The sequence below is a fragment of the Pelmatolapia mariae genome, linkage group LG22 (genome assembly GCF_036321145.2).
Source record: "Pelmatolapia mariae isolate MD_Pm_ZW linkage group LG22, Pm_UMD_F_2, whole genome shotgun sequence".
NCBI classification, from domain to species: Eukaryota; Metazoa; Chordata; class Actinopteri; order Cichliformes; family Cichlidae; genus Pelmatolapia; species Pelmatolapia mariae.
This window is the reverse complement of record NC_086245.2, coordinates 31,069,005-31,092,556: the sequence shown is the minus strand read 5'-3', so window position 1 is coordinate 31,092,556 and position 23,552 is coordinate 31,069,005. Positions and strand designations below refer to the sequence as shown.

The following is a 23,552-nucleotide window of genomic DNA, read 5'->3' as shown; positions in this document are numbered from 1 at the left end:
GTTTGCCCCAAATGACACAGGAAAAACCTTAATTTTGAAAGTTACAACCAGGGTTGAAAAATGTACACGGCACAGCTGATACATGTTGGGAAAAAAACACAAAGGCAAACATGGCCTTTGCCTGACTCCTCCATTGATGCTGTGCCTTCCCTAAAACTGCTGAAGATTGCTTAGCTGTGGAAAGAGCCCCAGCTCTCATTAGCAGTGGCGATTCCCCATACTAAATTTGAGTTGGTTTAAAAGAGTATTCTTTCTGATTTGAGGTTAAATGACAGTAAACAGTGTAAGTGGTCAGAATCGGACTTCCATCTAAAATTAGCTTCTCCATCAACTCATCATCGGTTTTGCTACAATGAAAAAGTTTAGCTTGTTTTACAGATGTGAATTCCCTTATTTGTGATGTTACTTACTTACCTGCACCAATCAGAATTCATTAATCTCTTGAATTAAATACGATGACGGCGTCTCTTTTCCCAGTATGCCTGGCTGCTCTCAATCACAAATCTCTTATCACAAAGCAGAAGCAGGTGAACATAATGCCTTTAAACATAAAGTCATATTTGCTGGAGCGATAATTCATTTGATCTTAGTAAAAAAGTAAAAAAGATGATTTGTATTCCTGCAGTATTCTGCTTGGAAAAAGAACAAAAAGTTAGCAAGTTGGAGCCTAACAATGGAGATGTCCCCACTTAACAACCACAGGAGTCAAAAACTGTTAGTGTAAAAAAACTGCCAAGAGCCCCGACTGTTTTTTGATGCATTTTAATACATGGAAGGGGAGCAACATTTAAGCTTGAAGCTGGTTCAATCTAGCAATGTTGTGCTTCTAGGTAATCCATGTAAATAAATGTAAATTTGACATAAACACAGGAGCCCCTCACAGAACTGTGACTCACTTTTTGTTAAAGCGTTGCAGATCTGATTTTACTATGAAGCTCAGTTTGCTCTTCAAGGCTGTTGCAGTTCTCTTCTGTGGTTTCCTGTTACTCTGACTTTATGGATGTACAAAATAGAACCACTGTATTCCCGTGAGTGACACTGATGTTACACTGTATGTAAAATGATAACTAACAAAAAAAAATGATTAAAAAAAAAGAATCTATAAGTCATTTTAGACATTTAGCAAATACAAATATCACACGTCTTGATGCATGCTCAATCATCCAGGTAAGTAAATCTCCAAAAGTTGATTCTGTTCATCTGGACGTAGCGTTTTCAGTGGGAGAATCGTTTCGTCATTCATCCAAGTGACTTCTTCAGTCTCAGCTGACTGCAGGTTTCCCCAATCCTATAAACAGTACATTTGCATTATGACTGAAACCAGCCCACTGAAGGAACAATGGGCTGGGAGGTCACCTTCATCATAATTATGCAAAATCTCATGACCATTGATCAACAACCACTGATCAAAGACCACTGATCAATGGCCATGAGTACCATTCACAGAGAGTTGGGGAATGGCTGCAATCACAGCATTGTAAGATGGTGAAAGATGTACCCTTAGGCCCCCTCCTCGATTCAGAGATGGTCTTTCCCTTTTCACGTAAATGGCCTCCTTGACTCCGCGCTCAAACCAGCGTTCCTCCCTGTCCGGGATGTGTACATCCTCATCCTTGAAAGAGTGTCCACTGGCCTGTAGGTGTAAATAGACTTCAGAGTCCTGGCCTGACGAGGTAGCTCTTCTGTGTTGTGCCGCTTCGCCAGAGGTTGTTTGGTTTCCCCGATATATAAATCCTGGCACTTAACAGCGTACACTATGTTACTCTGTTTGTGTCGGGGGCCCGATCCTTGGGGTGGACCAGTTTTTGTCGCAGCGTGTTTTGGGGTTTAAAAGCCACAGAGACGCGGTGTTTAGAAAAAATGCGTCTCAACTTTTCCAATACTCCTGACACATACGGGATCACTACAGGTTTTCGTTTAGTCTCTGTCTCTGTGGCTTTTAACATCCATAGAGAAAGGAAGTGACTTGAAGAAGTCACTTGAATGAACCGTTTCTCCCACTGAAAACGCTACGTCCAGATGAACAGAATCAACTTTTGGACAAATATCACACGTACTAATGTAATAAAAACAGTTTCAGGAATAGATACACACAGTTTGTTTTTCATGCCCCATTTTGCTTTTTTTTTTAGTGGCAGTTATATCAATATTTTTTAACACTGATGTCATATGTACACTGTGTTTTCCAGTGCAGATTAGTTTTAGCGTATTTATTTAGTCATAAGGTTTTCTTTCCTTCCTTGAGATGTCAGTGGAAACAAGGTGAGGTTTTTTCAGCCTTTGGCATTATCAGCTCGTCTTCAGCTTTAGTCTTTTAAGCCAATTTCTCATCCATCCCTCCCTCCCTCCCTCCCTCACTCCATCCATCCATCCATCCATCCATCCATGGAAGTGTTGGACCCTATCTTAGCTGTCATAGGGCAAGGGGTACTCCCTGGACTCCCTGGTCTATCATAGGGCTAACACAGAGAAACTGACAACATTCACGCACACATTCACACCTGCGCTATAGCTATGAAAACATGGCTGCTGTCAGCTGTAACAGCATTATTATCGTGCTCCCAATTACTCAAACCATATGCAACAAATAGCAAATTGCCTCTGTCATATATCACAGTGGCTCAATAGGTGTATAATTACAGTGGGTGTGTGTTTGGGTTGTATCTTTATTTATTGGTCAATTTACCTGTGTGCTGCAGTGTAATCAATAGCTCTGTTTGATGCCTGTATTGTCGGTGCTGCATTATTAGCACCGTTGTGTAGCTTGTAAGATTCTGATGACTGGATCCAGTCCTGCCTCACCTCATTAGGGCTGATAATTTATCCCCTAATGCTCTCTTTCTTCCCACTAAGCCTGTCGCCTCCAACACAATTCACCTCGCCCCACCCCCAAATTGCCGTTAATGAGAAGGCAATAGCTGGTGTAAGGGATTGTGGGAGCGTGGGTGCAGCGAATAGTCAATTGACCTCAATTCCATGCGACCCTCAGCGCGGGGGAGCAGTCCGGGTGTTTGCTTCCATAACCTTGATGCACTCTGAGCCCCATCTCAATAAATCAAGAGCCAGTTAATGAGATTAGAGGGTTGCACAGATCAATGAGGACAGCCTGAGCTTTACCATCCTCAGCTCTTCTGTCCTGAGCGACTCTCACAACAGCCAAAATGATTTAAAGTAATGATTTTCTTCCTTTCTCTATGGATGTTAGAAGTTTGCATGCCACGGGCTGTAGCAAAGGGGAAGGTGGAGGCAGGAGGGGGGAGCTAACGAGAACAATCAGACAAGTGAGACCAGATGGGGAGTTTGCTTAGCACTGCAGTGTTTACCATTCATGCAGGAATGCATAAGCAATGTAATCTACTACCTCGGTGACGTATGTCCAAGATGTTTGAGTGATGAGAAGGCACTGCTCTCTAAAGTCCTCCCACCAGGCATGTAGACACAGGACAGATTGCTTTATTTGTCCTATAAACCTGGATGATTGGCACCAGGTAATGAAGCAGGTAAATGTGTGCAGATGAGTGAAGAGGCTTAAACAAAGGAACCAAGTGTGTCTATCTGTTGCGCGAAGGGATGAGCCTAGAGAGAGGCTCTGTGCCTCTTTTTAGTATTCTCCAGAGGCCCCACAGGGGTCCACACATCCATCTGCTCAGTGCTATTGATAAAGATCACTGTCCAGCACTGCCAGCCAACAGATTAGCCGCAGCAGGCCACAGAGCAGCAGCTCCACACAGGGGTAGGACCACCATATCAGAGGACTCGGGGGAGAAAGTGCGTCCCTAAGCAGCTGCTGGTGGTACTGGTGGTAGAGATTAAATAGATTAAATTCAAAATATACCCAATAAACATTGGGTGTCAACACCTCCTGAGGGAAGACAGGCTGCTTCAGAGATATGTTGGATCGTGATCTGAGGTGCTCTTGGCCTTCAGCATTTAGGCTTTTACTGATATAAGATTTTAAATTTCGTTGCCAATAGTTCCGGATTCTACATGTCCATTGTTAATATAATGTTAACATATTTTGTCCTTGAAAATAGGATATTTTCTGATGTATCCAACTTTTTGGCAGGAAGTCCTCTTAGAAGATGATACACATCTATTTAGAGACAGTACAACTTATCCAAACTATTAGCTGTCCAACTCTGTGGGCTAAAGTAGCTGTAGTAGAAGAAATGTAGTTTTAGAAAATTTTTTTAATCTAGGAAACCATATGATAATCTTTTGTGCTCCATACCAACAGTTTCTTATATAAAAATCAAGGTTTAAGTTAGCATGGCTTTATTTTATTATTTTGGATCAGGACACAGCCACATTAAAAAAGACTATATCAAAAATGACAATAAAAAAGACATAAAGTTCCAGTTTTAATTCAAACTGTGAAAGTATGTTTAATCAAATATTGTAATAAAGGAGTCTAGGAGACAAGTACTTAGAGTCCTGGAGAGTCTAAAATATATTCTTCTGCATCATGAGCACACATACATTTTAGAAGTACTTTGTTTCTGATATTAAGAAGTGATTCTTCAACCACTCGTCCAGAAGCAGAAAACAGACTAGCCCAGTAATGCTGTGTGTGCTTTTATGTCTTTTTTATATCTATTTTTATTTCTATTGTATCCTTTCATTTGAAATAGAATGAATCACCACCTTATCTTGCAGAGGGATTGGTGTACCCTGGTGATCCTAGAAGCAGTGTTGTCGTTGGCCCTGGTAGGGTCTCCCAAGGTAAATGTGTTCTAGGTGAAGGGCCAGGCTAAATGTGCTTTACAAACATTTTATGGACAAAGAACCCCTATAAGGGCTATTTCTACCATGCAGTAAGGTTATTGCAACTCTGGCAGTAGCCAAAGCAAGGAGGGGTGATAGGACTCTGCTGACATCTGCTGAACTGAGGACATGATAGAAGAACTACTTTGAAGAGCTCCTCAATCCCCCTGACATGCCTTCTATAGTCGACACAGAGCATAGGAACAAATCACTCGGGGCGAGGTCACTGAGGTAAATAATCAGCTCCTTAGTGGCAGATCTTCTTGGGTGGGTGAGATTCTCTCTGAGTTTATCAGGGCCCTAGATATTGTGATGCTGTTGTGGCTGACACCACTCTACAACACTGTGTGTTAGTCGGTGACAGGGCCTCTGGATTAGCAGACTGTGGTTGTACTTCCCCTTTTCATGAAGGGGGGCTGGCGAGTGTGTTCAAACTTCAGGGGGCTCATGTTTCTCAGCTTTACTGGGTAGGTCCATGCCAGGAGGAGGTGAGTGTGTCTGTTAGTTGAAACCTCAGATTCTGAAGGAACAATGTGGTTTTTGTCCTGGTCATGGAACAGTGGAGTAGCTCTTTATTCCCTCAAGGATATTTGAAGGTGTATCAGGGTTTTCCCAACCAGTCTACACGTGTTGGGCAAACACGTGTAGACTGTAGGTATTGAACCTCGTCCCTCAGGGTGTCCTGTGGAAGCTCCTCCTGGAGTATGGGGTATCTGTCTTGTTGCTGTGAGGTATCTGGTCCCCGTACAACTGTTGCCAGAGCTTGGTCCTCATTGCTGAGAATATCAGACTTTTGCCCTTTGTCACTAATTCTGTGTATATTTTGTTTAATTCAGACTTTGTATATAGTTTTTTTTAACACTCAGGTGTCCTAAACATGCGGCCTTATCAGTCAATTAATAACCATTAATAACAGGTCCTTCCTCTTGCAACTTAAAAGATGAAGACTATAGCCGTGTTTTACAAGAGTTCATTGCACCTGTAATGGAAGATAAACCTGCACTGCTGAGTGTCTGATTAAATCATTAGGTGTCATTTGACTGAGTTCATGACCCTCTGCCTGACTCTGCTTGACTCTGGTGAAGAGACTTGCTGTTTGCGAGTGGACTTTGAGGGACAGAAGAGAAATGAGTTCAGACAGGTTCACTCATTCTCTGTCATCTTGGTTTCTGGAAGAAAAAAAAAGTGCTCTTTGAAAAAAATAAACCGTTTTTTCTCTGTAACACTCTTTAAAAAAAAAACTTTTTTCAACCTCTATTTTTTTTACTCTTTGTCCTCTTGATCACATTGTCTTAATCCTGAATGTATCTCAGTATTACACCCTTACCATTAGTGCTGGGCGATATGGAAAAAATATTTATCACGATATGAATTATTTTATATCATGATAACGATATATATCACGATATACCACCTGACCTGTGGTCATCTGGAAAGTATGCAGTCTGTAAACAGCGAGTGGAGAGGGTGCAGTCTTTGTTTTGAGTTACCGTAAAGCATGTCGCAAATCCGGGTGCACGTAAAGCAGTACCATGTCGCAAAACCACAAGACGGAGTTTCTTTGCGAAAAATATAATTTTTTTATACTTTATATTCTCTTGCATAAAGTTAAGAGTATGTATCGTGAGAAGACAACACTAATATATTTGCCACAGGCTATTTAACCCCTTAAGACCTACCACAGAACCAAGTCCGAAAGAGCTTATCTTTACATTTTACATGCTGTAGTGCCATTTGTGGGAGCATTTCAAGTTGCTATACATCAATACAACCGTTATAGCCCAAAGTTTAATAATATGTATGTATTAAGTCCATAGTAACTACATAAATTGCAAAAAAGTGCAATAAACTACAAAAAATCTGAAAATCTTTTTTTTTGTTACATATATTTCTAGTTAGAGAAATTTAAGAGGCTTATCCCTCAAAACTGTAAATACAAAAAAGTTGCACAAAATAGTTTCCAACCACGAGAAATTTATTTTGAGTGTCTTCATAGTTTTATTTTTGAGATACACAAATTTTTATATACCATAGGAAAAATGAAAATAAATAAATGCAAATTTGCAAAAACACAGCATGTGCATCAAAATAAACTATTTCCAACAGTGTAATTTGACTTCTAAGCATCCCAGAAACGATACAGAAAAGCATAAAGTCAAACATGACTTTTAAAAACACCAACATAGGCTTTGAAGCTAAAAAACTATATTTTCCGCGAAAATGACGTCACTTCCGGTTTCGGCCAGACAATGGCGGACATGTGATAATTGCGCTGACTTATATTCCAACGTAGTATGTGTTATGAACAGCTGATCGGATCGGCAAAGCGTGTTTCTGGAATATTATGCTTTTATTGCTGCAAATCTGGAATATTATATTTTTGTTGCTGGAAGTGCTTTTTATGCAATTTTTGCAAAGCTATATGTGGAAGGAAACCGTGACCGAGGACAAGCTAATGGAATAAGATGTAAGTACAACTCCTACGGTTTCATATGCAAAAAAAATTATTGCGCTATTTCACGTGGTTCCAGTACTACAGGGATTTAAAAATAGTTAGGGAAAACGGAGTGTGCCTGCTCCGACCGGTTGTAAAGGGTTAATGATATATTTTATGTAATAATTTATAAAATTAGGGTTAGAAACGATAGAAACGATAGAAGACAAATGGCACGATAGACACTTTTCTATCGTCCACACGATATATATCGTCATATCGCCCAGCACTACTTACCATACATCTATAAATTTCCTTCTCTCCTTCGTTACTTACTTCTCTTACTTAGTACCTGCAAAAGGTCATCCTTTCAATTGTTGTTTTGTTTTAGACACTTTTAAAACAAAATTTGTAGAAGTTGGACTCCTGGAAAAATGTCTTGATGTTCTAAAGCGAGTTTATAGAAGAGCTTACGTAAATTGGATTTTTTTTCAAAAAGAAAAGAAAACAGACCAGACAAGAATTGTCTTTCCAACATTTCTTTATTTCTGCAATAGTCATTCAATGTATTTGCATTAAGCAATTACCTCTCATAGTTGTTTTTATTGGTAGTGGCAAGGTCTGCCATCACATTGCTTACCTAAGCATGAGGGATTCACTCCAAATCTAGCCCAGCACAATTTTATCTCACTGATAACAGCTCCACATTCCCCAGTGTATCAAAGCTTTATTCATTTAATGCTGACTGAAACAGAGCACCATATTGCTTCTTTTTCATATTATAAGCATCCTCCTGAAACTTGTATTATTGCAAAGGATTGATACAACTGCAACTGCATTTAGCATTAACAGCAACATACATTGTTAACTTGACTGTATTAATTCATATCTGACATATAAGAGGTTAAGTAAGAATTTTAAGAATTTCTCTTCTAGTTATCTGTAGAATTATACTCCATGTAATTACAAAATTATTCAGCTCACATAAGTTTTATTCATATAGTGCCATTTTACAACAGTTCACTCTGAAGGTTTATGCTAATGATGTTAAAATGACCAATTTTTTTGCATTTGCCTTATGAAAGGATCCTATTGTTTTAATAATCATATCTAATTTATGTGCTCAAAAGTTGAGCTATACATGGTATATGACTACACAGTCTTGTCACCTAGTAACCACCTAGCAATGGGCTAAAATATTTTTTTTACAGTTTTTGCAGCGTTTTTTTTGGCATTTTTGCACCTGCAACACTTTTTAAAAGCACTGTAATTTTCATTTCATTTCTCAGCCAACAGGAAAAACAGACCAAACTATATTTCAGCATGAGCATGTACTGCTGGTGCATAATGACCCAGAATATGCCACAAAAGCAGTTCTAGGACTTCTAGATGGATAGAGCCTAACTAGATGTGCATTTCATTTACTGAAGACAAAACTGAAGGTAGAATGATCTACAAACAATCAGCCACAAGAAGCAACTGTCTGGGTCTCAAATAGTATCTCAGGGTTAGACAGAGCAGTTGATTCCCATTGTGACAATAATGTTACTGTCCAAATTATTATGCACCAAACCGTGTGGAACATTTTCAGTTTGTATCTGTTTGTTCTGAAAAGTAGAATGATTAGATTTTTGAAGACTAAATATTTGGAAAATGTAGCGCACGCACAGTTCAATTTTCATCATTTCAAAAGAACATAGACTTACCTGAACCTAACAGTAACCTTACTTTAACATTAAACTAAGTTTTCCCTTTAAAATTTCATGATTTATATCGCGGGTTCTTTCTTTGTGTTGAGGCAAGTCCCTTCAATGTGACTGCATAAACACATTTAAGTACACACACAGAAGGAAAGAAAGCCTTCAGCATATGCTGTCTGGTCCTTTATATCACACTGCAGCGAAGGCACTGTACTCATCCTCAGCCTGTTAAAGGAAAGTGGCAGGGCCACTTGCTTCTCATATATTTATGTTTTAATGCGACAAAGCCAATATAGATCAATAGTGTTAGTTTAATTTTACTTGAAGAAGTCAATTAACAGGACATCCTTCTCATTTTTATTCAACACATTCATCAAAAATTCTAATAACTGGTTAAATTAAATAAATTCATGAAGAATGTTGGTGTCTGTGTCAAATGATAGCTTCTTTATTAGCGTGCACACAAAAATGTTTCCTGCAATTCTGCAATAAAAACTAAAAGCTAAAAATATTAATTACTGTGCAAATCTTGTTTTTATTGCAATCTAGTTTACAGCTTCCACTCTTCATTTTATGTATTCATAGCGAAGGCCTCCTGGGACGTTGTATGGATTTTGTTAGTCTACTATCAATGTGTTATTTGTTAGTCTACTATCAATTCTCTAGCATTGAATTTTATGAGCCAAACACGATGCCACAGGAGGTGCATATTAAAATTCTTGCATGCTTTTTTACCTCAAATGTAACTGCCCTTGTGCAGCACTGTTCTTAACTGTCTCCACTGGCTTGTAGCTGAGCTTGCTTTCTGATTTGGATGTGCTTCTCATGCCATTTCCTTTGGTTGCTGACAATGACACAGGGCTCCTTCCTGAGAGATGGCACCCTGCTGCTTGCAGTACACCAAACCTTTATTCACACATCACAGGTGTGTTTGCAGCGTTAGTTTTTGGTTGTTTTGTTTGTTTGGGGGTTTTTTTGGGGGGGGGGGCATGGCCCGTTTTTGTCATAACAAAGTAGACAGAAACGAAAGTGAGAGAAGGCTGGAGAATGACCTTGAATTTGAGATTTTCAGTTGGACAAATCCATCTTTTATACTGCTTGTTGAAATAGATTTTGCTTTGTGCATACTTATATGAGTATTATATGTTTTCTCTCTATGCATTGTTTCAGTCTTTTAATACAGCTTATATACATAGAGTAGCTTATACAAAATATTTGCAATAGATAGAGGGTAGATAGATAGATTTGGCAATGGCACAAAATTTGATTTTCATACAGTCTGCTTCAGTTTTGATTTAGTTTTTTTTTTTTTTACATGTTTGTTTATAGCTTTGGTAGTGGCGCCAAGCTTCTGGCCACCAGTAGTGTTTCTCTGTCAGTCCTTATCATTGGTATTTTTATATTATTTGTAAATACTGCAAGGGGATTCTACTGTAACGTTTGTATAATGACTTGTGTGAATATGCATAGCTACTGTATGCCAACATTATTCCTCAGCATCTGACACAGTCATAGTGAAACACACTCGTCTATAAGTGAGGGCAGATGTGGAGGGGCTTAATGATGGCTCAAAGCATGGAGCTGAGTGAATCGATGGTGGTGGGTGTGTTGACGCGTGATGAATTGAAGAGTTAATCGGTCAGACGTCTCTAATGGCCTGACATAGGAATGAAAAATAAAAATAAATTAGTGGAAAGAAAGCCTTAGTCTGTATCCATCTGCCAAAGCCTTTTGTGCTATTGATTTGCCTCAGGCACTTAAAGCCTGATGTATTGTCAACATTCCACTCTATTGCCTGTCTAAGTACACGGTCACAGTCTGACTTCCACCGGACTTTAGCATAGACAACTAGCAGTATTAAGTGTGGGTGAAATGTCTGATGCAGAGCACAGCTACATCTTTCATCTTACCAGGTGTTAATGCACTCAATCCCCAAGTTCAGAATTTGTCATACTGTAGTACAAAGTGAAGAGTTGCTTGCGGCGGGAATGATTTGTGATCTGTTGACTGTAATTACTACTCGGAAACCTAGAATGACTTTGTTGCATGCTGGGAGGCCTACACGTTCACTCCGAGTCGCTGCGTGTGGCTGGCTCATTTAGATGACTGACTGAATATTTAGGCTGTGTTTAAGGACTCCTGCAGATGATTTAATAAAAGGGCCAACGGGGAAAGGAAAGAGATCTTTAGTCATATAAGGATTCATAGGGGTTTTGTCTACATTTATAACATATCAAATTGTACAGCACCTGAACCTTGAACGTTTGGGCTTAGTAGATCACAAATTGCTGTGTCGTCTTAACAGTAATCAAGTAAATGTACCTGCTCACCAGTATATGACAACAGAGGAGACATGGTGATGCATTTTGCTGAACAAAAGTGTTTTGACCTCTGTCATTTAGATTTTAAGGCAGCAAGTTAACTTTGCATTTATGGTGGAATGTTTGTAGGTACATGTACTTGAGCAGTTCCTACTTCTGGCATTACTATTATTCAGAATGACAGCTATTAGTGGCTAAGTCCCCCCCTCCACCTGTTCTGTAGTGCTGGCTACCTTTTATTTGTGACAGAGAAATCCTAACTCAGAGATCCACTTGTTGCTTTTCAGGATTTTCAACGTCATTTACCTTTTTTGTTTGTTTTTTTTAATCTGGAGGCATGTGCTTTGGCAGTTTCCAACAACAGGAGCATGTTCCAAAGCTCTGTCCAAGACAGCAGATTAATAAAATGGGCACCGGAGATGCAGCATTTGTGTGTTTATTGTAAACCATTAAATTCCCATGACTTCACCACCACCGGGTGCCAGAACCATATATGATGACACCATGCAACATGTTCTATAAAGATAGATAAGTGACAACATGCATGTTTATGTTTAAAAAAATCAAGTGGCTACCAGTGGCAGTGCTCTGCATTGTACATTAGGCATATATACATACGTTTCATTCAATTTAATTCAATTTTATTTATACAGCGCCAAATCACAACAACAGTCGCCTCAAGGTGCTTCACATTGTAAGGTAGACCCTACATGATACTTTTAGGCATAGATATTGTATCTCTGCAAAAAGCTGTTTTGTAGCTGCCTTACATTCAGAAGTGTTTAGGTCTGAAATGGGTATCTTTGCCGCTTGTTTGACCTTTTAATACAAAAAGAGGCTCTAGAGGGCTCTGGCGTCTTTATTCTGAAGGGCTTACACTAAAGCCTGACATTTCCCTGTTGGTGTTTTAAAGAGATGAAAAGGTTCTGCTAATAACTAATGCTAATTTAGCTGTGATTAAATTGCTGCTTTTGAAAAATACCACACAACGGAAATGAAACATTCTTGATTATGGTGTAATGCCAGGGTAAAACTTTACAATTAAGATTCCCCTTTAAATTTGTAGTAAGTGAAACAAAACATGTGAATTTTCTGTTCTTGCCAGGCGTTTAGATATTAATTTCACCCAATCTATTTGCCATTCAGCATGCAGCGGGGTGTAGTCATTTAATTTACCCTTTGTCTTCACAGGTCATCTTTGAAGCGACTGTTTCTGAGGAGCGGCAGGGCTATATTGCCTTGGACGACATAGTGCTGCTCAATTACCCCTGTTGTAAGTACCCACTTCTGTACAACTCATAACAATGGTGGTCCAGGCCACAGAACTCAACAGCTTCTGAAAAGTGATTGAAGACTATGAAACCATTCTGGTGACAGGGGGGCAACCGCGGCACACATACCTGGTACATGTCCAAGTGTCAGACCCACAATAACACAGTGGGAGGTGTCCCTTTTGTCCTGGAAGAACAGCTGACCTTTTCTACTGATCGCTATGCTCCCAGCCGGGTGCTTTTAAAGCTAATGTGATGTTACAGGCAGGAAAAGGACAGCTAGTGTTTGTACTTTGATCCTCTCAGGGAGATGTTTTTTTCTTTGGCATCACTGGGATATCGGGAGGTTGGTGGTTTACGGGTGTTATTGAAAATTCTGTTATGTTCTGTTAAATTACTATTACACTCCCTGACTGTGTTTTAGTGTGTACAGTAGTTGATGTTGGATCCATCATATGAGACCTTTTTCTTCACAGCTGTGCCATTACCAAGATGATTAGCTCTATTGGGCATCATAGACAAAAGCTTAATGTGAACTGATTGGTCTGCCTGGAAGCAGAGGTCATTGCAAAAGCTTCAGTAATGCATGCTGACTTCCAGAACAGACAACGTGGAGCCAAAACAGCAAGTACTGAGAATCAACTGATAATGGGCTCGGTGTTAGTGTTTTATTAAATAATAGTTTTAGTCATTTAAATGCTGTAATTGCGACCAATTATTATTGCCCAGTTGTGATATGAAGCAGAGTGTTAGATTACATAATTACTCTGTAATAAGCCATTTCTGCACTGTGTGTTGGTATACATTTAAACTAAATCAAGCATATATAAATATTATATGACTAGTTAGAAAATATAAAACTAGTACTAAACTTTAAATCATTGTTTTTTTAACAAAGCATAATCGTTTTGTATTTCACTAATATCTCATGTACTGCCATCAAACTCCATTCTTTTGATGAGGCTGTAGTTGGCTACTTGTCTACCAGTAACCCTGTTCAGAGAAGCAAAAAGACAAAGCCCTTAATGATATTACCAGATGCGCTGTAATTGTTTCACTGCCCCCTTGTGGTCAAAAATGTCTTCATGCGCCTTTAAATAGAATAGTGAAGTCATGCTTGAACGACCCCGAAATACTGACATTCGTACTGTTCAGAAACCAAGTACTTCTGTATTCCAATCTTTATAACTAACATCCAGTCTGGCTTTCAGTAAGAAGGGAGCGAGAATGGAAATATTGTTTTTAGCTGCTTAAATGTGGGAAAATGCTAATGAATGATAATGTGGAGTATTTATGAGCTCATGAAATTCAGATCTCGTTTTCTAGGGCTACTGGCACTGCTAAAAATCAGCGAGGCCACATTATATAATTCATTGAATCCACACTGGGAAACCGACAGAGGAGCTAAAACCCTTTCTTAAACCAGCATGCAGATTCTTTTTTTTTCCGTATCGAAGCTCAGCTCAGACTTTAGCACTTGCCCTCTGTGACCCTGTCCTGAGAGGAGTAGGATACTTGTCCATGGTGATTAGTGATGGAGTGGTGGTAGGTGCCTTTGCCAAGGCCCCTCAATATCTGAGCCAGGCTGAGTTTAGCCTTCGTGCAGATGGTGGCGTTTGGATCCTCAACATGCCTCTAAGCTCACATTAGGGGACAATGTCCCTGCAAGCCGCTGCAACATATTATATGTGCAGCATAAACACATGAATCATGAAGCACATGATTCATGTGTTTCATCTGTGCTCAACCAAGCATATCCACACACAAACAAAAATCTAGAACAGAAAAACGCATACACGTGCACAGAGTCTTGCACTTGGTGTATAGCTGCAACAGCAAATGCACACACATACACACTCATACAAAGATGTAAGTAAACATTAGTAAGGCAGTGCAAATTTCCCTGCAGGCAACAAGAATAATAGTATGCCCCTTCAGGAAAGCTTCAGCTCAAAAGCAACCGCTACTCAGTTTACGTTCCCACTCATTTGACATTTGTCTTGTTTTCCCCTGGAGTGCGTGCCTTTATTCTAAACACGTGTTTCAGTCAAACCAATCTCTCCTGCATCATGGAGGCAGAGGCAGCATCACTAATTTAAAAAGCCAGCATTTCAGACAGACAGAATACATTTGAGACTCAATTTACCTTGGCTCTTTTTATGTTTAACGCTATTAATTAAGGCTCACCAAGTCACATATCCAACCTACTAGGCTTTTAGATTTAAATTAAATTTTCTCTGTCACTATTAATGCAACTGCCTCATCCTCAAATGACTCCTTCTATAATTGGCCCTGAGACTGTTAGTCTTTTAGAGAAGACTTTAAAGTTGGCTTGTTTTCTCCATACAAAATACTCAGGGTGGCACAACAACAAAAGTCCATTGGGTATCCATTCTGTTAATTTTTCATTCTTTTAATGCCACATTAGCCATCTTCCCAATTTATCACTTATGATGTGAAATGAGCTAGTTGTGGTTTGAGATATGCACCTGAAATCACTTACTGTTACTATGCTGATTGAATGGACGGAGCACCAAAAGGCCCAGAGAAGGAAAGAGAAACATGAGCAAAAAGGTAAAATTTTCGATGCAGTTTCTATCATCCCATTCTCTGCAGATGTTGCTGTTAGTTACCGTGGAAACCAAGCATGAAAGTGTCTGAATTAAATTTTGCCCATCACATTGGTTAGCCAGTAGAAATAATTCCCACAGTACATATCCTGCTAACGCCACAGAAGGAATTGCTCAGTATGCTCTGTGTCTTATATAATGTAGGTTATTATTTTCTCATTATATTCAGAATGTTGTTCATTAGTGTTGTTTTAAGGGGTAGCTATGTTACCCATTCTCATTGTTTAAAGAGTGTTTGGAAGCGTGAAAACCTAAATGAATGCTTGCTCAGGCCAAAATTAGTCTAGAAATGTTTCCAGCACTCTATTCTAACAGCCTGCAGAAACAAGCAAAGAGAAATTAGATTGGCTGTTGGATGGGTCTGTGATATATTGCGTATTTTTAATAGTATTTTTAAGATACTATATTGTATTTCCTGTAATGGAAATGCACCAATATATGCAAATGTTGAAATATGCCACTGTCCAGCATCATTGCGGCTAAGATCAACTCATGTATGGCTCAGTACATGAGCGGGGCGCAGAAAGAGTGGGAATACGAGAGGAGCAAAACACCAGCCAGTAGACAGAGCAGTCGCCCAAGACTGCAAGAGCAGAGTGACTAACCTGTGCACCGCCTGGATTGACTACAACAGCGGTTCCCAAACTTTTTTTGCTAGGCCCCCCTTTGTTTTACAAGAAAAATGTTCGCGCACACGCACGCACAAACACATCCTACAACCACACACACCCATATTTTGGTCCATTGCGGTTTATTTTCACACCTCTCTCTTCAGGTTTTACACGCTTACATATACACACGCAGTTACTGTCCCTCTATTTAGAAAGTCAGAGGTGTCACGGTGTAATTATTTTACGTGTAGTTGTTTTTTTCCTGTGTAATAATATTCAACATTGCTATCAATACATTTTTCAATAAGTGCCTCTCTGTGCAAAATGGGTTCAAAAACATAAACAACTGTGGGATACTGTTTGTCCGTGATTTGAACCGGGGGACAAATCGTGGCAGGATCAGCCTGATATTATTTGTATCCCACTTTAACTTTACTGTATAAAGAGCTAACATCTCTAAAATGTCAGGAGTAGTTAGTCATTACAACAAGTGTTTGTGAACTAAAAATCAAGAATGTGGGATCCTGTTTGTCCGTGATTTGAAGAGCCCAGCGCGTGCTCCCGACAAAGGGAAAACCAATTATGCAGGGGAGACCTACCTCGGCACTTGTGCAGGTGAAACCAAAGGGAAGATATGCTGCACCATATTTTCAGTCTTTGGCTTAGAATGAAGTTGGTTTGGAAACATATTCAGCTTTGCTTCATCTCCTGCTTTGCGTTTGTGTGGGAGCCCCGTGCTAGCAGTGTTCAAGCGTTGTTTTGGTTTTTTTTTTTCCCCTTTTCATACCGCGCCCCCCCTGCAATGGCTCTGTGCCTCCCCCAGGGGGCGGACCCCACACTTTGGGAAGGTCTGGACTACAAGAAGGCCTATGACTCGATGCCCCACACGTGGATCCTCTAATGCCTAGAACTATATGAGATCAGCAGATGTCATTCTATAGATGACATCAAGCTGTATGCCAAGAGTGAATGGGACATTGATTCACTGATCCACAGCACCAGGATATACAGCAACGACATAGGAATGTGATTCGGACTGAAGAAGTGTCGGCTGGTAACAAAGAGAGGGAAAGTAGTCAAAACTGAGAGGATCGAACCAGAAGGCAACATTACAGACACTGAGGACAGCTACAAGTAGCTGGGGAATCCCATAGGCAAATGGGAACCACGAAGAGGCCGGGAACCATTGGAACCACGAACAGTTGTTGTAGTTATATTAAATTCAGTTAACAAGAGGCTCTTTTAATTCATTAATGATCATTTAGACACTTTTACTTCATAATTACGCTCAGCTTCGGTCCAAAATTATCAACATACTACATCAAATGAGGTGATGGACCTCACTATTCACCATTATGAAGTCAAATTGGTCAAATATTTAAAAAAAAATAATCACTTGTGTAACACACAGCATTTCAAACTTGAGCCTTCAAAATGATCCAGGAGTAGCAGAACTCTTGTGTTAAACAGTGTTTAGTTAAGTTTTATCTAATAAACTATAACTCACCTGTTGCATTAATCTAATGTGTAGAGCATATTAGAAAGTCACCAAAAGAAAGAAATGTTACATCAGTGCCTGTTTCCTTTCTCTACCACTACTAAGCTATTGCAGAAAGAGTTTAAAGTCAGTTTTAAAAATTATATATTTCCCATAAATATATTTCCTGAAATAAAAAACATCAAATGTTTAAACTGACACATTTTTAATAAAATGCCTATTTTGATTGTGCATCAATATTTATTCTTTTCTTTATTTATTCATCAGGATTTGAACTTGCAGTTGTCAACAGATGGAAATATTGATAAAAACAATTCAGTTATTACTTTTGTATTAATCTTTATGAGAAAGATTGCTGTAAACCTCTGTTACAGAAACACTGTATGCATTTTCTTTCATAAATATACAAGGTAGCTTAAAGAAAGGACCTGAAAATGTGGTTCAAAATAGCAGAAGGCAGTATAAATGTATTAGCAATATGCAGATGCAGTGTTCCACACATTACAGTGAATGAACATACTTGTGTTTTATATACTGGCAGAGAGTACTGTGACTAACCGTAGGTGTACAGCACAATGCAGACGCTTTTCAAACTGCCTCTTATGAATTCCTTCATGTAACCATGCAAACAGCAGCAGGTAAGAAAAGCCTTGTTTTTGAAATTTGGCTTTACTGTTTTGCATTTTACTTTATTCCACTGAATATTATTAGGTTAATACTACCATTATTCTTAATTTGGCATTAAAAAGAGCAGTTGAAGTTAAGAAAGTAGCAAAAATATTTGATCTTGCAGAAATACAGCTTTCCAAAAATGGTTTGCCTTCAGTCTTAGCTGCATCCTTTATGCTCTCAAATGCTGACATGGTGACAATGGCAGTCCATAAAAGTAAAGCCCATCATTTAATTTTTTTCTAAAACCCAATGGTACAAAAAACATTTTTCATATTTTTCCAGGGACACATGGATAGTTTTCTTTCACCTATTTCATGTTTTTGCCACATAACTGCCGTGACACAGCTGTGATGTCCATTCCAAACTGATCGACGGAGCTTGAAATTTTGTTGTTTTTGTGGTTAAATATTTTTGAAAAGTGTTTTGGAAAATGGTCATGTGAACCATTTATAGTTGTTTAGAAAAGTGAACAGAAGCCAGCAGTGATGTTTGTGAGCCTCTATCTATATCTAGGTGTATATTTAATGTACAGGCTCTAAATAAATTACACTTAGCATCTGTGTTTTCAGTATATTTAGACAGCAAAGCTCAGCTCCAGATGTGGCACTTTCATCACTGTGTATCTCTGTGTGTGTGTTTTGTGCATCCTCCTACCACAGACAAGGTGCCTCATTTCTCTCGGCTGGGTGACGTGGAGGTGAATGCCGGGCAGAATGCCTCGTTCCAGTGTGTCGCCACGGGAAAAGTTTCTGAGGCTGAGCCCTTCCTGCTGGAGGTGAGACCGAGGGATTGTGCACATTAGCGTGTTTGTGTTTTCTTTGTATTAATTATCTTCGCTCGCACAGTCAAGGCCACAGCTAAGCTTCTACATAACACCTAAAATGAGGCCCACATCCTTATTTTAGGTTTGACAGCATTTTAGTAGGTAAAAGTGAATGCTTTGACATGAATTGAGCTGCGGTTTGGGGAAGGCCTCGAAGGGGACTGGCAATGGCTCCCGGGCCTGGCAGATCCCCATGCACTAAACAGAAATGAAGAAGTTAAAGAATTGAGAACAAGGAGGCAGGGAGGGTGGGGCACGTAAACGAGAATGAACAGCTTGCAGAACTGGGGGAACCTATATAGATGACAACTGGAAGGAGCGTGTTTGGAGGCGTGGTCGTGCTCCTGAAATTCTGATACATAATCTCCAATTAAATCGACACTTTTTATTGAATAGATGTTTTTCTTTAACAAAAACTAGAGAGTAACTAGATTTAAGATATATGATATAAATAGGGTTGTCTTTTTAAATGAATTGTGATGATGTATGAAGATTTCACAAATGTTGTTGGTACATTTAATGTAAATCCTTGTGTTACCGAAAAGTCTTGAGACTCGATGCCCTAGCTGCAAGCAGGGACAAAACAGTGGTATCTGCAATTATCCTTCATTATTCCAGTTGTGCATTGGCATTTATATTAGTTCAGTCCACCAGAGCACAAAACCTTGAAAGAAGTGAATGAGATTTTTTCCGATTGGGTTGATGTGGAGTTTTGAAACGCACCATTAAACATTTGCTCACAGTGAATTTAGGGATACTGAGGACTGCAGTGCCAAGTGTAGACTGCATCATTGTTCCTTTTCAATCTGGTGATTGTTTCAGATTTAGAGATTTGTTTGTGATTTGGCTTTCAAACATAGCAGAATACAAACCAGAGCCTAAAAAAATGTCCATTAATTCTCCCAAATGCAGCAATTTTTCTCCTTCCAGATCTTCTTCTTGTGCATCTCTTGGTTTCTTAATGCTGCTGGTGCTTTTAGATTGCTCCATGAAAGTCATACTCTGACCTTGCACTGTGCACGGTGCAGTGGACTTCAAACTTGCTTGAAGCACAGAAATCAGCGTCTCTTTCAAACTGCTCCAATTGCCAGATTGTGAATCTGAATTTCATTGTGTGATCGTGTGCCAGCATACAACACACTGAAAACACACCAGCACAATCTGTGGGACTTCCAGTGAGAAATCTAATCTAGAACCTGCAAACAAACAGTTGTAAGGATGCACAAGGAGATGACTTTAAAGGGGAAATTAGTCTAGGTCAGGGATAGTTTTGGATTTTAAGGGAAAATTCTTTTTATTTACATGTCATACTAGCTTTTAAAGTGGACAGGGGCTTTGTATCATGAGATTGACATATTCCACCACTTATTGTGTTCCAATGGCGGGCCTATTTTCAGATTGACACAGCACAGCTTAACAAACACAACCACATTTTCACCCTTAGCTGAAGAACATCAAACATCATTTCTGATCAGAAGCAATAGCAACCCTGGATTTTCAATTAAAGTCTGGATATGGTAGAGGGGTATTGAACTTGAATGACTTAAGTGTCCACAAGGTTTTAAACATTTAAAACCTGTTGTGTTACATCACAGCAGGTGACTGAGATCAACTGTGTCCAACTTTCTCTAATGACATGAAAATGCAACTTATAAAGTTAGCACGGTGTGTTGGGTTCTCACCAGGTACTCTGGCTTCCTCCCACAGTCTAAAGACATGTAGTTAGTGGGGATAGGTTAATTGGAAAGTCTAAATTGTCCAAAGGTGTGAATCGTTTTCTGTGTCTGTGTGTTAGCCCTGTGACAGACTGGTGACCTGTCCATGGTGTACCCTGCCTCTCCCCCTAAGATAGCTGGGATAGGCTCCAGCCTCCCTGCGACCCTGTAAAAGGATAAGCGAATGCATGGAAGTTAAATAAACTTAAATCTCTTAGCATGCGTACCATTTTGACTATCATTGAGCCCCAAAGTACAGCTATACAATCTTGTGTTTTAGTACTGATACAGCTCAATACTGCTCAAGTGGATCAGAGAGATGATCATCATGGAGACTGCTCTTAGTGCTGCAATATTTGAATCCCATGTTTGCAAATTATTTATTGGTGCTTAAAATAAATTTGGAGTGTTTACTGATAATGAATAAATAATAGACTTTTGGCCCCTTTACATGCTATTAGTTTAGCATTTTTTTTTAAATATAAGATATTGATATCTGTATTAATATTTGATGACTATGGCCACAGATGTTACTTATATCGCAGATTTTGGACAGATAGTTCTGAACCAGCAGTCTGTCACTGATTAGTGTTGTTGTGATTTTTACCAGAAAAAAGAACAATGACTGGACTGTGAGCTAGCAACACCGTCTATTTAGCCATTTTAATGTCTAATATGAAACAATGGTAATGGATGGGTGGCTATGAAACTTGGTAGGGTACAGTACAAATATGTATTTCTTTTCTGAAGATACTGCAGAAAAGAAATGCTGTATTTATTTATTTATTTCCTTTTTAACCATATCACATCTGTTCGCACAGCCAGTTTTCTTCATCATATCTGTTTACTTCAAACTACAGAAGGGTCTCAAGAGTCTTAACCATCCAAACACCACATGCTTGGAAGCCTGTTAAAATCATCACCCTCCAAAGGCTTGATTATTAAGTTTAGTGAACTCCCAACAGTGTATTCAGTATATGAATTCAGCTCATCACTTCAGAAGACTTCAAACCAAAACCGCTTGAAATTTTAAATTGATTTTTCAAACTTGATTGATCTGACACAACATTAAAAGTACCCCTGCAAAATATGTGGTTAGTCATTTGCATCCTACCAAAACTTCTCTGGCCTGGCGTTGCACGGACTCTGCAGGACTCCTGAAGGTGCCCTTAGTATCTGGCATCAAGAAGTTAGCAGCAGATTTTATAAGAGATGGGAAGCCACTGTGAAGCAAGCGGCCCAGCACCCTGTTGCTAGTTTCTGATTTGTCCACATTTCACTGCCAGCATGTACTTGCCACTGCTGATTGGACGCACCTTACAGGAGCAGACGTGCTCTGACCGAGGCATCTAGCCATAAGCATGTGGCTCTCGTCAAACTTTATCAGGCTTTTACACAAAATCCTCCTGTGTCCAAAACTCACTGGCGTCTGAAGTTCTCTTATGCAGTATCCCCTGCTTTGGAGCTCTAAGGAAAAAAAATGCTAACAAATGCAAATTTTTTGGATTAAAAATTTCAAGTCCTCTAACTTCATGGAAGGTCAATACGGTTGTCTCTTAATAGTCAATCGCAGAATTACCTGGTGGCAAAGACGTGAAGCCACCTCTTCTGACCTCGTAATTAACTGTGCAGTAGTCGTTAAAGAAAATGGGAGCCATTATCTTTTATGTCAGCATAATATCAGTAATAGTAGTGCGATTTAGCATTCTTACATAATTCAGAAAGTTTGTGATTCAGAGTTTTTGCCTTTTAATGGTTGTGTTGAGCACAGAGCTGTTTGAGAGTTTGGATGATTATTAAGTTTGTGCCTCTGCTTTTCTAGCTTTTTGATTGGGATGGCATTTAGTTTACAAAAGCCCCTAAAGTCATTTTTCTCATGCAACTGAAAATAGTTTTCATAGTTTGAATATGAGCTAATATTAGTCTTCATAAATCCACCCTTGAATGCCTCCACTCCTTCTTTTGGCCTTGAAGCCTGCACATCTAAGTGCTTTTGAAATGATAGCAGCAGGGAGAAGACACTTTGCAAATGAGATCTCTGTATACTTGGTGATCCATCCCCTGTGTTTCCACTCAATTTTATTTTACCCCCACCCTCTCTTCTCTGTATCGAAGCCTTTGAAGATCATCGGTGTGTGAAAGAGCCATTTTTTTAAATCACTTTCAGACTTTGCAAATTTGTTGACTGAGCTATACACACATGTGAAAATGCAAAGAAACAATAGAAGGCTTGTCTTCTGTAATTTGACAAAGTGTTGCAACTTCTCAGCCCATGTCAGCACATGTTACACTCCTCCCTGCTCCTCTCATTTAGGGGGAAAAAAAACAAAAACTGGTAACAACAGAGAGTGGAGATATATCATAAGCCATTACCACCTTCTGTTCCTCCATTTGTTGTTCAGGGCCTGTTTGATCGTCAGCACCGAGACTGCTAATTGCTGCTTTCTCTTTGATCTCCCTGCCAATGCAGAGGTCCTCTCTGGACCAATCTGGAGCTGCTCTCCTCCACTCTTTCTTCTGTTTAGCTAGTCCAAACAAATTGTTAGCATAATGTTTCTTAATCCATTTACATCATATTTCCTCTGCTGTCCTTGAGCCCAAAAATCGCAGACGGCACTCTCAGATGCTATTTATTTAATATCAACATGTGCCGAGTCCAAACCTGAATTAGTCATTATACAAACTCTTAATTGCATTATGATGCAGGGCTTGCTGCCAGACAGGAGGAATGGCAGCACACTTGGCAAACAGAAGCATTTTTGCTTTAAAAGCCTGCAGGTGGGATTTAAAGTTTACGTAAAAAGCAAACAAATAAACAACAACAACAAAATAAACTGTATGTATGCTCTACATTAAAAAGTCATGTTAAACTGATGAAAAAAAGTGGGGTTTTTTAAAAACAAAAAAGTAGGAAACAAATTTAAACAGAGATTACATAAAAGAAGATTGCAGATTTTATTGATACCAAGGCCAAAGTTAAATTGAAGTATAATCTGTAGCTGTAGGCAGTACTCTGGCACTATATATCTAATTTCATATTTTCTAACAGCAGTGTATTTTCCCCCCATCCTCCTAAACCAATTCAAACATGCGGATGTCAAACCCACTTACTG

At 39.3% G+C, this 23,552-nt stretch overlaps 1 protein-coding gene across 3 annotated transcripts in view; it reads left to right on the top strand.

The window, feature by feature from the left end:
- ptprua (protein tyrosine phosphatase receptor type Ua) overlaps positions 1-23,552 on the top strand; it is a 245,385-nt gene that overhangs the window by 128,788 nt on the left and 93,045 nt on the right. For all 3 annotated transcript variants that reach the window (XM_065471328.1, XM_065471329.1, XM_065471327.1), the window contains exons 4-5: positions 12,411-12,492; positions 18,561-18,676. In XM_065471328.1, the coding sequence (XP_065327400.1) occupies positions 12,411-12,492; positions 18,561-18,676 (198 nt within the window). The remainder of the gene's footprint in view (positions 1-12,410; positions 12,493-18,560; positions 18,677-23,552) is intronic.